General features: G+C 32.6%; 1 protein-coding gene across 5 annotated transcripts in view; it reads right to left on the bottom strand.

Moving 5' to 3' along the window:
• The window catches only part of SENP6 (SUMO specific peptidase 6), a 112,312-nt gene that overhangs the window by 28,251 nt on the left and 70,006 nt on the right, over window positions 1-14,055 (bottom strand). For 4 of the 5 annotated variants that reach the window (XM_029943733.1, XM_029943730.1, XM_029943731.1 and 1 more), the window contains 7 exons: window positions 12,218-12,453; window positions 8,857-9,027; window positions 4,281-4,314; window positions 3,858-4,052; window positions 2,647-2,873; window positions 1,218-1,327; window positions 946-1,062 (listed from right to left, as the gene is read on the bottom strand). In XM_029943733.1, the coding sequence (XP_029799593.1) occupies window positions 946-1,062; window positions 1,218-1,327; window positions 2,647-2,873; window positions 3,858-4,052; window positions 4,281-4,314; window positions 8,857-9,027; window positions 12,218-12,453 (1,090 nt within the window). The remainder of the gene's footprint in view (window positions 1-945; window positions 1,063-1,217; window positions 1,328-2,646; window positions 2,874-3,857; window positions 4,053-4,280; window positions 4,315-8,856; window positions 9,028-12,217; window positions 12,454-14,055) is intronic. The other variant, XM_029943734.1, reaches the window with a different exon arrangement.

Below are 14,055 nucleotides of genomic sequence, written 5' to 3'. Positions count from 1 at the left end.
GTTTTCTATAGTTTTCATTATATAGGTCTTTTACATCCTTGGTTAGGTTTACTTCTAGGTATTTGATGGTTTTTCATGCAATCGTGAATGGGATCAGTTTCTTGATTTCTCTTTCGGCTGCTTCATTTTTGGTGTATAGGAATGCAACTGATTTCTGTACATTGATTTTGTATCCTGCAACTTTACTGAATTCATTGATCAATTCTAGAAGGCTTCTGGTGGAGTCTGCTGGGTTATCCATGTAGAGTATCATGTCATCTGCGAAAAGTGAAAGTTTGACTTCTTCTTTGCCAATTCTGATGCCTTTTATTTCCTTTTGTTGTCTGACTGCTGATGCTAGGACTTCCAGCACTATGTTAAACAACAGTGGTGAGAGTGGACACTCCTGTCGTGTCCAGGAAAGCTTCTTGGTCCCTCATATTTCCCTACCCATGAAGAGAATGAAACATTCTTTTGCTGCTATAGTCATACCATGTTAATGCTTCTGTCAAAGCTTTAATCCCATATTTCCGTTCCCTTCAAGACCATAAACTTGTAACACAATACATGGCACATAGCTGGCACTTGATGAAATACCAAGTAAAATATTATACTTCTGTGCTTACACAACCATTTATTATCTAACCTAGGGTAGTAACAATTTTTTAAAGGCCTGAGGCAGTATAATAATAACAACACAATAATCTAGCATTTATAAGCACGCTGTATATGCTAAGTATTTTCCTAGTGCTTGACATTATTATTTAATTTTGATACCCTTTTATATATTATTCTCATTTTTTTAAGTGAGAAAATACACAGGTAGGGCATTAAAAAATTTCTCAAATGTCACATAAGTGGTAGTGATGGAATTCAAAACTCAAAACAGTTTTGACTCTAGAAAACATTAGATATGCACTACAGAATGTTAAAGACATGCTAAAATAAAGTAGAAAATTAACTTACTTCAAATAAAAGTCTATAATAACATCATTTAAAAATTCTCCTTCACTTAGACAGTGTAGGTCCTCATTAGTAACGGAGATGCCTCCCTTAGCTGGAGGTGGTGGATATACTATCAATCTGTAACAAAATAAAGCAAAAACACATAAGCAAATGAACATATATGTGTGTGTGTGTGTGTGTGTGTGTGTGTGTGTGTGTGTGTGTATTAGTATAGAATTGAAATTTAATAAAACAAATTTAAAAGCATTGCAAATGTAAATGAATACTCTTACTTTTCTACAGGGCCCATGAAGATGGTATGATTCTCTCCAGTTTCTTCCTCATCATCAAAAAACTGGAATTCTGGTTTGTTTTTAAGTTGTATTTTAGATTCAAGGGACACCTAGTAAAGGAAATTATCAGTTTATAAAGTCAATTGAGAAATTTTTCACTTAAAAAAAAACACAAGCCAAGAATACTTTTCAATTAAAAAAATTAGAAATATGAATTAAAAAAGTTTATATGACCTTTAACAAAAAGAAACAGACAAAACTATGGTCCACATTCTTTGTATGTATAGTTTCAGGAACAGTGATACACTTTTAATTTTTGTAATAATGGTTTTCTGGTATCTTATCTAAGATCTCTATCATGCTTAGAGTATGTTTGTAAATCCAAAGAACAAATATAATGGTTTTTTCTTCTGAGAGTGGAGGCCTATCTAAGTTCAATGACTAGGCAATCCATGGGATCTAGGAGGAGAGGTTCAGGCAGTTCAATGAGCTTTAGCTCTCCAGAATAAAAAAGTCCTTAAAGAACCCTGCATTGAAATTGCATTCCACTGAAGCTGCCTTATGGCTCCAGTTGCTCTTTTCTTCCATGTTAATAATTTTTTACAGAAAGTTTTCAAAAGAAGCAGAATGATTCCGCTTCCTTCTGTTCTCTTCTTCAACCCACTTATCATATGAATGGCTCTTCTCTGGTGAGACTTGCTCCACTTCACCAAGATTGTGCCTAGGAGAGCCCTATTTCCAATTTGTAGGCAGGTTGGAAGATTTTAAGTATTTCTAATAAATTAAGTCAGCAAAATTCAGTTGCAGGATAAAGGGACAAATTTGTATTATTTAACATTATACTATGTGTCATAATAGTATATAGCTTTTGGTTCAGGTGGCTTCACAGAATTACCTACTATACGGTTAGTTATTCTAGAATTGGATATGTATGTTGACAGTCACAATCAAATGGCATGTATTCTTTGGTTCTCAAATTTTCAACCCTGCGTGCACATGGTACATAGAAATGTACATCAAGGACCAAACTTCCTGTATTTGTACTGAATCCAATACATCACTGGGAATCACTAGCAAATTTAAGAGTAATGGTTAATTTGAATGTAGCAGCATATGAACAACTATATTTAGACCAGGGTAAAAAGCAAAAAGGATAAGAGAAAAAGACAAGATGAAAAGATAATACAGTGTGTAAAAAAACTAAAAATGCTTCTGAGACCTGTACCACGTACTATTTTGAGTCCCAAGTGTCCTACCCACCATTAATGTTTTGACACAACATATTTTATAAATCACATGTGAAAGCAAAAAATTCTGAAATGGAATTAAAAAGATCTAACTCAAAATGGGCAGTATGATAATGAAATACATTTCCCTGTAAAGCTACACATTATTTAAAATTACATTAAAAAACTAGAAAACACCATACATTTTTAACTTTGTTTTCTTTTTGCCCACAACTTCCTTTGATGCTCTCTTCATAGGTTCTTGTACAGGCAACAAGTCTGCTATTGGCTTCTTCAAAGGGAATTTTCGCAAAAAAATTGGACACATTATTCTTTATACCAATGTCAGTAATGATACTTTCAAATACCATATTTGCCTGAGGATCAAGGCCATTTTGAAATATTAAAATTATGTATTGTTCTTCCAAATCTGAAAAAAAGAATATAACTTTAAGTCTAAAAAGAAATACATAGATAAGTATTAGAAAAAGAATAACAACTAGTTATTTCCAAGGGTATCACTAGAAATCCTGGCACAAATGTTTAAAATACTGTTTGGTATATAGTAGAAATATAATAAATACTGGAATAAAGACCAGTGACAGTGTCATCTAACAATGTCACCTAAAAGTTATTAAAAGGAACCAGGACACATTACACTAGCAGCAAGCTTAAGAGCAAAGCTGTTCATGGATGTAACTAATTTACTTTATCTAATAGGATCCAAATATATTTATAGTTTTAAATATATTTCAATTAACATTTTTGTCAAACACAAGTGCACAAAACTGCCAAGTGCACTATTATTATCTCTAGAGGATTTAACTGCAAAAACTACTATTCACTGATATGCCTTTACATAAGGCTATTTATTTACTATTCACTCATATGCCTTTACAGCTTTAATAGTAGCGATGACTTATTAATTATTAAGCTGAAGCAGCAATTACTGCTGAAAAGTATTTACCTTACGATTAGTCATCCTATGTCATAAACATTAGAGGTGACGGGATACAAACTGGAAAACTACATCTACTATTGTAGAGGATGAAGACCCATTCTAAGAAGCTGCAAACTTCCTATTCAGGCTCTTTCAAAGATTCCAGAATTATATGGTTGATTTACACTTAGCCCTCCTCCTAGTGCATTAAATTTTTTTCATTTTACTCAGATTATAGTTTTATAATAAAGAATGCAGATCTTTTTTGAGTTTTAACCCATTTCGAAAACTTTCTAACTGGGTAAACCTGGGTTTTATCTATAGAACTTCCACTTCTTTTTTCTTCATTTATAAAATGGGAGAAGTAATACAGATCTTTCAAGATCACTGTAAGGATTGTAGATAATATATATCTAAGCGATCTATTCAAGTGCACTCACACTGTATTATTATAATGTGTTCCACAAAACTTACTTGTTAATTTATTTACCCCCTTAGAATCATTCCAAACTTTATCCTCCATATTCATTTGCAGTTGCATGCTCAGCTTTTGATAAACTGCTGGTATTGTCTGAAGAAATACGACTGGTAATTTTCGGACATTACACCATTCACATTTAGTTAGATCAGAGGTATTTAAAGTAATCCCTACAGGATCATTTTCTGGTTCTGGAGGAAAATAAATAGAAATAGAAAAGGAATCAATTCTTAAAATAGTGAATGGAGGAAACTGAGAGGAAATACACTATTAAGAAACATGTCCTTTGCTAAGAAAACATATGTAAAAACAAATTCATCTTCATGAATTCTATAAATATCACTTAATATTTTATTCCTGTGAAGTGTTTTTTATTGTAAACAAAGCTTTAGTGAGTAAAAAGACATAAAATAGCTTACCTTCTAGCTGTATCTTGATAAAATCTAAACAAAACTAAAAAATAAGATAGAAACATTAGTATCAATCATAAACTTACAAAGATTTTGCTATAAATACCCTAAATGAAATACTGTCATTTAGACAATAGAAGACTTAGAAGAGACGCAGACTACAGGAGAAGTCTACAGAAGTCTACAGACTATAGAGACAAAGGCAAAAAAACAAAACCATCTACTTAAATGTGAGATATCCTCCCCATTAAAAATTATCCTTCAGAAAGGCAAGTCTTTTTATTTGAATAGTTAGAACATTTCTTATACTGGTTTATTTCCTAGAACTTCAAAGAGATATTGACAGAACTTTACAACGAACACCTGAATACCCTTTACCTACACTCACCAACTGTTAAAATTTTGCCACACCTACTCCGCATCGTTCTTTCTATGTACATATGCTCCCTTTTGCTAAACTAGCATAAAGCAAGCAGAGGGCACCATGACATTTCTCCTTTAAGTCCTTCAGCGTATATCTCCCAAGAACAAGGACATTCTCCTATATACAACCAAAACAGCATTGCCACACCTAAGAAAATCAAGATTAATTACTCTTACTCCAATTTCCCCAACTGTTCCAAATTCTCCTTTTTTCTGTTTTAACTTCCCCAATCCATAATTCTGTCAAGGATATATTTGTCTCTTTTGTCAACCTTAGTCTAGACCAGAAATATGCCCCACGCTGTGCCTAATGACATGACCTTTGAAGAATCCAGGCTAGGTTCTACAAAATGTACACCACCTTGAACTTGTGTTTCCTCAATTTAAAATTCAGGCCACACATTTCCAGTAAATATAGCACATAGATAATGTCTTATATCTCCTGCTACATCACACTGGAAGGCATAGGATGTCAGGCTATCCCCTTACTAATAACAAGCTTAATCACTTGGCAAAGGCAATGTGTCAGGTCTTTCTACTGTAAAAATGTATTTTTCCCTCAGTAATTAAATAATAATCTGTGGGGAGATACTTGAAAGCTTGTGAATATCTTGTTCCCTAACAACCTTTCTGGCAATGGTTTTAGCATTCATTGAAGATTCTGCCTCAGTTATTATTGATAGTTATAAAAAGGTGATTTGCTAATCATTTTAACACACAGAAGACACATTAAGTCAATATATCCTCAATTATTACTCATTTTCAGTGTTACCATTAAGAGAATGACAAAGGCAAAGAACTACAAAATGCATTTAAAAATCAGTTGGGAGACACCTGGCTCAGCTGGTTGAACATGCAACTCTTGATCTCAGGGTCATGAGTTCAAGCCCCACATCTGGGATGGAGCCTTCTTAAAAATAAGTAAGTAAGTAAGTTGGATTGATACACAAAAGAATGAATAGATACATGAAAAGCAAGCTTATTAGTAAAATGCTCATGGCAGAATCAGGCTGGGAGTTTTATGAGCACTCACTGCAAAATTATTTCAACTCTTCTGTTCAAAAATTTTCACAATGTAGAGGGGCTCCTGAGTGGCTCAGCTGATTCGACTTTTGAGTTCGGCTCAGGTCATGATCTCATGGTAATGAGATTGAGTCCCATATAGGACTCTGCACTGATGGCGTGGGGCCTGCTTGGGATTCTTGCTCTCCTTCTCCCTCTCCCTTTCAAAATAAGTTAATAAACATTTTTTTTTAAATAAAAAAATTAAAATTTTCACAATGAAGGAAAAGCAAATATAAAATAAATTTAGTAATTATTACAACAATTACTAAGTCTAGAAGGTCACTAAACATAACTTCTAAAGACTGTGTTTGTAGGTAATATGATAAATGGGGACACCAAGAATGCTTACTTGTAGCTCGGGAAACATTCCAACCTATATAGAAGCTGAATTTACATGTTTTAAAAAGTATGTTAGATGACTCAAAAAGTGGCAATAAGGATGATATAAACACTAATGCCAAAGTATTTGAATAAAACTGTTGTTTGAGATAGAAGAGTAGGAAGAAGCATATCTAAGTGGCTGTCATTTAAAAGTTGTATGTTAACTAAATTACAAATAGACATTGGGCTATTTCCCCATCATATCCAAGAGTTTCTAAATTTAAGGTAGCTGAAAACCTTGATTTTGTATCATCTCACTGGAAAAATGAGGGGTTGTATTATATTTGGGTATAAATGCTATTCTTAATAATGTATGCCATTTTCCTATACCTTAAAAGTATTTAAATAAAATTGGCTCAGTTGGTAGAACATAAGACTCATGCTCTCAGTGTTGAGAGTTCAAGCCCCACAATGGGCAAAGGCAGATTACTTAAAAATAAGGTAAATTAAAGATTTAAAACTGGGGCACTTCTAGATAGTATCTAGTATCAATTTTTACACTAAATGAATTTAAAATAATTGAATTATCCAATAATAAGTGAGCTTTGATAAAAAAAATTAAAACAAAAAACATTTAAAATCTGTTCCTGAGATTAATGATGACATGGAAGATAAATCACTTCACTATAAAATATAAAGCAGTTATATTCAAGAAAAAACATCAAATCATTTTTAATATATTATCTTAAGAAATTAAAGATTAATTATAGTTCATCAAAAAATGCTCTTTGGAAAAATCCCATGGTACAAGGAAAGTTAACACCAAAAATTGCAAAATTCCACATTATAAGCACAACTTTTTGGTTGAAATATCGCTTAAGTGTTTAAAGAAAAAACCTGTATGAACACATTTTATATTACATATACTGCTTTTTATGTCTTAAAGGAAATCCATGAAGTTAGTTTTCTTCACTAGATCATATATAAACTAATCTGCAACTTTCATATAAAAAAGTTCATTCTGATTTTAATTTAATGTAGTTTTTTAAAAAAGTAATCTCTATGCCCAATGTGGGGCTCAAACTCACAATCCCAAGATCAAGAGTCGCATGCCCTACTAAGTGAGCCAGCCAGGCCCCGTAATGTAGCCTCGAGACCAAATATACAACTTTCAACTAAATGTCTAAATTGCCAGCAAAGCCTTAATTATCATTATTGAAAAGTTCTGATTAACAGTGTTAATGTGGAGAAAAGCCAGAAAACCTATAGGGTACCCCTGAGAATTTCTGAGATATTTTGACTTAGAATGACATTTGTGTTAACTGACAAAAACCAGGAAAGATAATCTGTACTATGAAGACTTGTAACAAAACACAAATTTCATAAATCAATCTTGACAACCTTGACATATGTCACAATGTTACTGAGTAACAATGGATAGTCTAGTCTATACATAACTTGCTATATAATATTTGTTTTAAGTCTCTGGAGTACTTCTAGTTTTTAAATGGTGAGATGCTGGAGTTTTTTTATTTAAAACAACAACAACAACAAAAACCCAAAACATGGGTCTCTTGGGTAGCTCAGTCAGTTAAGTGCTGACTCTTGATTTTGGCTCAGGTCATGCTCTCACAGTTGCAACCCCGCATTGGGCTCCGTGCTGATAGTATAGAACCTGCTTATGATTCTCTCCATCCCAATCTCTCTCTGCCCCTCCCGTTTGCATGCTCTCTCTCAAAATAAAAAAATTAAAATTAAAAATTTAAAAAAAAGTAGGTTTCACATACAGCTTTGCCCTGATAAGAAGTCAAGTTCATATTTTATTTTCTCCTATATTAACCTATATATATATTTTTTCTTTTTGGTAATATTGTATCCTGAAACTATAAATCCTAGAAAATAAATAGTTATTACTTACCATAATTTAAATAGCAATAGTAAAACTACCTTTTAAATTTCCTTAGGTGACATAATGTGTGTGTGTTTTTTTTAAAGACACTTCTTTATGTATGAAGAGCAATAACAGGGGACCAGGTTTGAAAGAATAGATGAAAACAGACAGCTGGGGACAACAAGTTAAGTAATCATAAAATAAAAGCTTACAAACTAAGTATAGTGCTATAGAAAGATTAATCTGCCAATAATATACAGAATACATTAGTAAGAAGAAAAATTATGATTAAGAAGGCAGGTTATATTATATTGAAATTATATTAAAATTTCAAATACAAAATACACATTTGAATTTAATTGGTAGCAACAGAATAACAGGTATGACAAGTAAGATAAAGGAACTATACAGTCCTTTGGGCTTCATGGACACTGAACTAGCCCAAAAGCACAGTTCCTCTTATGCGATGATTGTATTCCAATATGTATTTCTAAGAGTCTTAATGTTGCAAGACATTTTTCTACAGACCCCAAACCTTTTGGATTCCTTCTCTCATTATCGTTCTTTAAAATACTCTTTTCATGCACCGAGTTGACATGAGAATAAAACAGTAACATAGGTTTTCTGACTCAGAATAAGTGTCTTCCTATGATAGATATCTCACTACCTTGAACATTACATTATAAATTTTTACTCACTGATTTTTACTGAAAGGAGCTGTTTATAATGGTCTATACACTCTTAAAGCAATTTGAAATCCTGAAATAATATTAATATTCTATTAAATTTTTTAATTTATAAATTTAAAAGTATTGCATATTAGAATTAGCTATGGAACTTTGAATCTTATAATTGGTACAGTAAAAAGCTTAAGAAAGTACTTACAATTACAGGTTCTATTAATAGTCGGAAGAGTGTTCCTACTCGTATACTTCGACAGTTTAAAATGACACTGTCAAAGGAACTTTGGCAGCTTAAAGATACAGGATCAACTAAAGTTTCTTGAGACGTCACTTTACGACGTTTTAGAGGTGTACTGACAATAGAATTACCAAACTGAAAAAGAAAAAACAAATTCCCTTTATAAGCAAGTACAACAAGGCTGAAACTAAGTAAACATATGCAAAGAAGATCCAACATAAAAAATATAATTATCAAAACACAAAAGACTGATTTTACTTCAACAGAGGATGCAAATATTTACTGATTTCATAGAACAGAAATCCTTCCTATCTTGTCCAGCTATACTTTACACCTAGTCATTACTTGAAATTCTAGTAATAGCACAGCACTGAGAAATGGTACTTTGGGAATCAGACAACCTAGGTCCAAATCATAGCTACACCACCTTGTAATTATCTGATTTTTAACACAATAATAAATCCTTAAGTTTTGATTTTCTAAACTGTAAAATATGGAGAGTATTCAAATGAGCTAAAGTATAAACGCAGCTGAGCGCAGGGCTTCATGCACAGTAAAATGCTGGATAAAAGCCAGTAACAGTGATCGTGGTTGTAATATTTGGATTGAATGAGCAATTCTTTAGAAATCAGATAATTTAGGGGAATGGTTATTTACACTACAGAAAGATTCTTTTTTTTAAACATACTTTCAAATGTTAAAGTACTTCATTTGTTAAAATTTTAGTCACTTCCACATGCAAATTAATAACATAAAATACTGTTTTAGAAATATATAATTTAAATGTAACTAAAGTTAGGCTAAAAACTTTATTATCACAAGAATAAAACATGATCTTGATACAAAGCAAGAAAAAAACATCCACTGCATAGAGATAGGCACTATTCTCCCACTGTCCCTCTTGAAACATTTCCACAATCGATGGTATAGGAAAAAATATGTATTAAAACATTATATATGTATGTATCTATATCTCTATAATTGTGCACACATACACGTTTATTTCTGAAAACTGATTTTTCAGGCTCATTATAGATTAATCATGAATATTTTCCCAAATTATTAACAGAAACATATTAAAGAGGTTTAAAAGCTTTTTTTAGTTTCAGAATTATTTCTTCGAAGGTTATTTAGCTCAATAATCAAATAGATCATTTAAGAGCCGCTCCAGTTGAATCCAAAGTGGAAAGATGTAATCTAGAAGTAGGTGATCCACATTCTTCTAAGGAGCCTCTAAAAGAGCACTGAGGAACCCTTACAATTCACTGTGTCAGTATGAAAACTGTTCATCCACAAACTCCATCATACAGAAATCCATTATTTATTTAACTGACCACCCTAGCTAGACATCAGAGTTCTTTCTGACCTTACCCCACGACAACACTATTTTCCTCCAAGCATTTTTGCAGCAGAATCATGGTATATTGTAACTACTGCCAAATCGCCCTCCAGCATACCTATCCCAATTTACACACCCAACATTTCATTTCTCTAACACTAACCAAATGACAGAGTATTATATACTTAAAAAATTTTCAACCATCTGACAGTTAACAAAATGTATTCTAATTTCATTTTCAGTACTTCACTGCATTTAAAAAACTCTATTCATTTCCTTTACTCATTTTTCTATGGTTTGCATCTATTCCTTGATTTTTTTAAGAAAAAAAGTATATAAAAGACCAACTTGGACTTTGTCACACAGTTAACTGTTCTCCCCCACTCCCACTTACCCATCAAATTCAGTTTATAGCATTTTGGTACAGTGTTCTGTAATAGTATATATTCATTTCAGTTTTTGCTTACACTGAAATACTTAGACAGGCATTTCTAAGATTATGTTAAAAATATTAGTCTGTATTTCTTCTGTGATCATGATTCTCTGGTCTTCCATTTTAACAACCAGTACATATGTTTCCATTATTTTTATTATACTGATAATTCCTGACATTTACACACATACATAATTTTTAAGGTTTATTTTGAGAGAGAGCGCTTGCATGCACACAATTATGGGAAGGGTAGAGAGAGAGGGAGAGAATCCCAAGCAAGCTCTGCACTGACAGCCCCCAATGCAGGGCTCACTCTCACAAACTCTGAGCTCATGACCCGAGTCAAAATCAAGAGTAGGACATTTGGGGCAGTTGGGGAGCTCAATTCAGTGAGCACCTGACTCTTGATTTTGACTCAGGTCATGATCTCATGGTCGTGGAATTAAGCCCCACATCAGCTCCGCATTCAATGAGGACTCCACTCTGCCTGCTTGGGATTCTCTCTCTCTCCTTCTGCCCCTCCCTTGCACTTGTATGCTCTCTCTTTTTAAATAAAATAAATAAATAAAATAAAGAGTAGGACAGTTAACCATCCGAGCCACCCAGACACCCCCCACACATGTAATTTCTTAACATACAATTTTTTTGTTTTTTAAAAAACTTCTTTATAAAAAAGAAAATACGCATATATTGGTATTCCTAACTATTAGCTTCGTAGAAATCCTAAAAACCATTGATATAGTTCTAATTTTGAGTCAACGGCTACATAATAATCTACAGTATGGATACAGCATAAGTTTTTCAGCCATCTCCATATTAACTGACAATGATTTTGTTTGCCAATAATCATGTTTATACATACAGTCTTACAGACTCCCTTTCTGTAGGGAGGAATTTCTTTTGAGACTGAGTCTAGAGAATGAATTTGCAGTCATTCAGTATACATTCAAAAGATCTTAACAGATGTTTTTACACTGCTAGCCAAAACAACCTTGTCTTCCATCTGCAAATTAGAAAAGTACCCTTTCCCTTGGATTCTAGTCAGCAGTCCGTATTATCGATTTTGAGTGTTAAATTTATCTGAGTTTTCTCTTCATGTCTTTTCCTTTCTTTTTATTACAAAGTACAAACATTCCTTTCTAGTTCTATTTATTGACATAGTTTATTATTTTTTGACACCTGAACATTTAAAAATTTTTATATATTACATATAAAATAAAACATAGCCAAACAACAGTATCCTAGAATAATACACTTAAGTTAAAATGACTTCTTCCTGTCCAGTAGATTATATAAAAGTATACTTGTATATACTTATATTTCACTTGCAAAGTTGATGTTTTTTCTTCTTGTTGAATTTTTTACCCTTTAAGCTTTTTAGAAATTTATTTTTATATGTTTAATGTTCTTTTAAATAATGTTCCGAGCGGTATGTTATTAATAAATAATTTATCTTTTTCTCCTTATGACACTGTCAAAGTACCCTCCAAAAAAAAATTATATCCCAAAGGGGAGAGTTAACCTGAATGAAGGTCAATGAATGTGAAAAGTACCTGGTCTTTCATTCTTGCTTTTCTTGGCAATGTAACTGTATTTAACTCTGAATCTGCTGGAATGCTTCTTAGTTCATGCTCTACTCTACAGATATTTTCATTTAGTGCTGCTTCTACTTTTCCAGTGGATGGTGCTGGGGAAGAACATGCTGAATCAGCAGGTTGAGGAGATATGCTTTCTCTTCTGTTAGTCCTGTCATTGTCATCATCATCATCATCATCACTGGACAAAATGACTATAAAGAAAATGTTAAATACTTCAGGTATTTCATTTCTGTCTGTTAATGGAAATATACCAAATTTGTTTTGGATCTCTTCCAGAACTAAGATTAACAAAAACAAATGAAGATACAATCCATTGTATCTGACGAATAGTTAAATTTGAAAACAATCAAAAATAAAGAAAGGGTAAGAAATGGCATCTTTTTTATATAGACTATACAAATATGAAATTATTCTATAGTCCATTACCATCACCCATACAAGATATACACACAAGTTACAGAAAAATTTAACCATTTGTCATAGATCTACCTCAGAGTTAAAGAAAGTCTCAAGTATGAAGATAACCTACACAGAAACTGTGCACCAAACAGTATGCACTGTAATGTGTTTGAAACTCCATGTGACCAAATACTTTCATTTCACATAGGAAATCACTAAAATCATAGTTGGTCCTTGGAAGAACGTGGACCAGTGTCAAATTGCTCAGTAAATTCTGTGGAGTAAATGAATGTGGACATGAAAAGACATTAATGAAGGGAATTTGCTCTTATAACCTTCTACATGAGTAAAATGATGATACTGGATCTTAGCAAACCTATCTTCATATCAGAATTCCCACAAGCCACCCACAATGCACTTAAGTTAAATCCTAACCCTTTTATGGTTTATAAAGGTACATAATCTGGCCATTGCCTCCTTCTCCACCTTTCTCTTACTGCTCCCACTTTTCCCTCTTTATTTTCCAAGGACATCATCCATTTATTTTCTTCCTCAAATATCACAAGCTAAATTTTGCAATTTCCCTAACACTTTGCATTTTGGTCATCAAATATTAGCTTTTTGATTCATTACCCAATCTACAGGAAACAAGTACTTGGCTTATTCACAACTGATATAAATTTTCTGTTTTTTGTTATAGATGTTTATTTGGCTCTCTCCCCACAGTATATAAACTATGAGAGAATAATAAGGATCATTGCCTTGTTCACTCCTATATTCCCAGAGTCTAAAACTGCCTGGTGAAGAAAACAATTCAAAAATCATGTGTTGGAAGAACACATAAACTTGTAGAAGCAATTTTCTTTTTTAGAATCCCACATTCAAATGTTTACTGTATGTGCCCCAGAGAGGCACCATCCCATCACCATTCCACCTGTCTTTTTTATTTTGCTGTCTAGAGTTGGAAGCAGATGCTAATGCTGGATCTCTTTCAGAACTGTTATTTTATTAACAGAAAATCTAACATGCCAGATTATAAAATCTAATTACATTTATACATATTTGAAAGTTAGTGTTTTGTAACTTACTATTTGCCTCTCTATGAAATTAGGGACAAAAATGGTCCTTATTTCAAAGAACTTATGAGAACAAATAATTTAATACGTAAAAGATTTGGCACAATACTTGACACATATAAGCTTTAAAAAAATTCATGAATTGCTTTGTTTATGAAAAAGCCATACAGAAACATATATTATATATTCATATATATTAAAAGGGAAGCCTACTGTTCTATTGACAATTATCTGTATTGTGCTTCAGGGACATTAAAGCATCGATATATACTTTAAAACTTACTTTAAATGCCCCAAAACTGCAATAGATAGAACTGT

This window comes from Suricata suricatta, chromosome 7, assembly GCF_006229205.1.
Source record: "Suricata suricatta isolate VVHF042 chromosome 7, meerkat_22Aug2017_6uvM2_HiC, whole genome shotgun sequence".
Taxonomy (NCBI): Eukaryota; Metazoa; Chordata; class Mammalia; order Carnivora; family Herpestidae; genus Suricata; species Suricata suricatta.
Note: the sequence above shows the minus strand (reverse complement) of the source record. Positions and strands in the feature narration are given on the sequence as shown.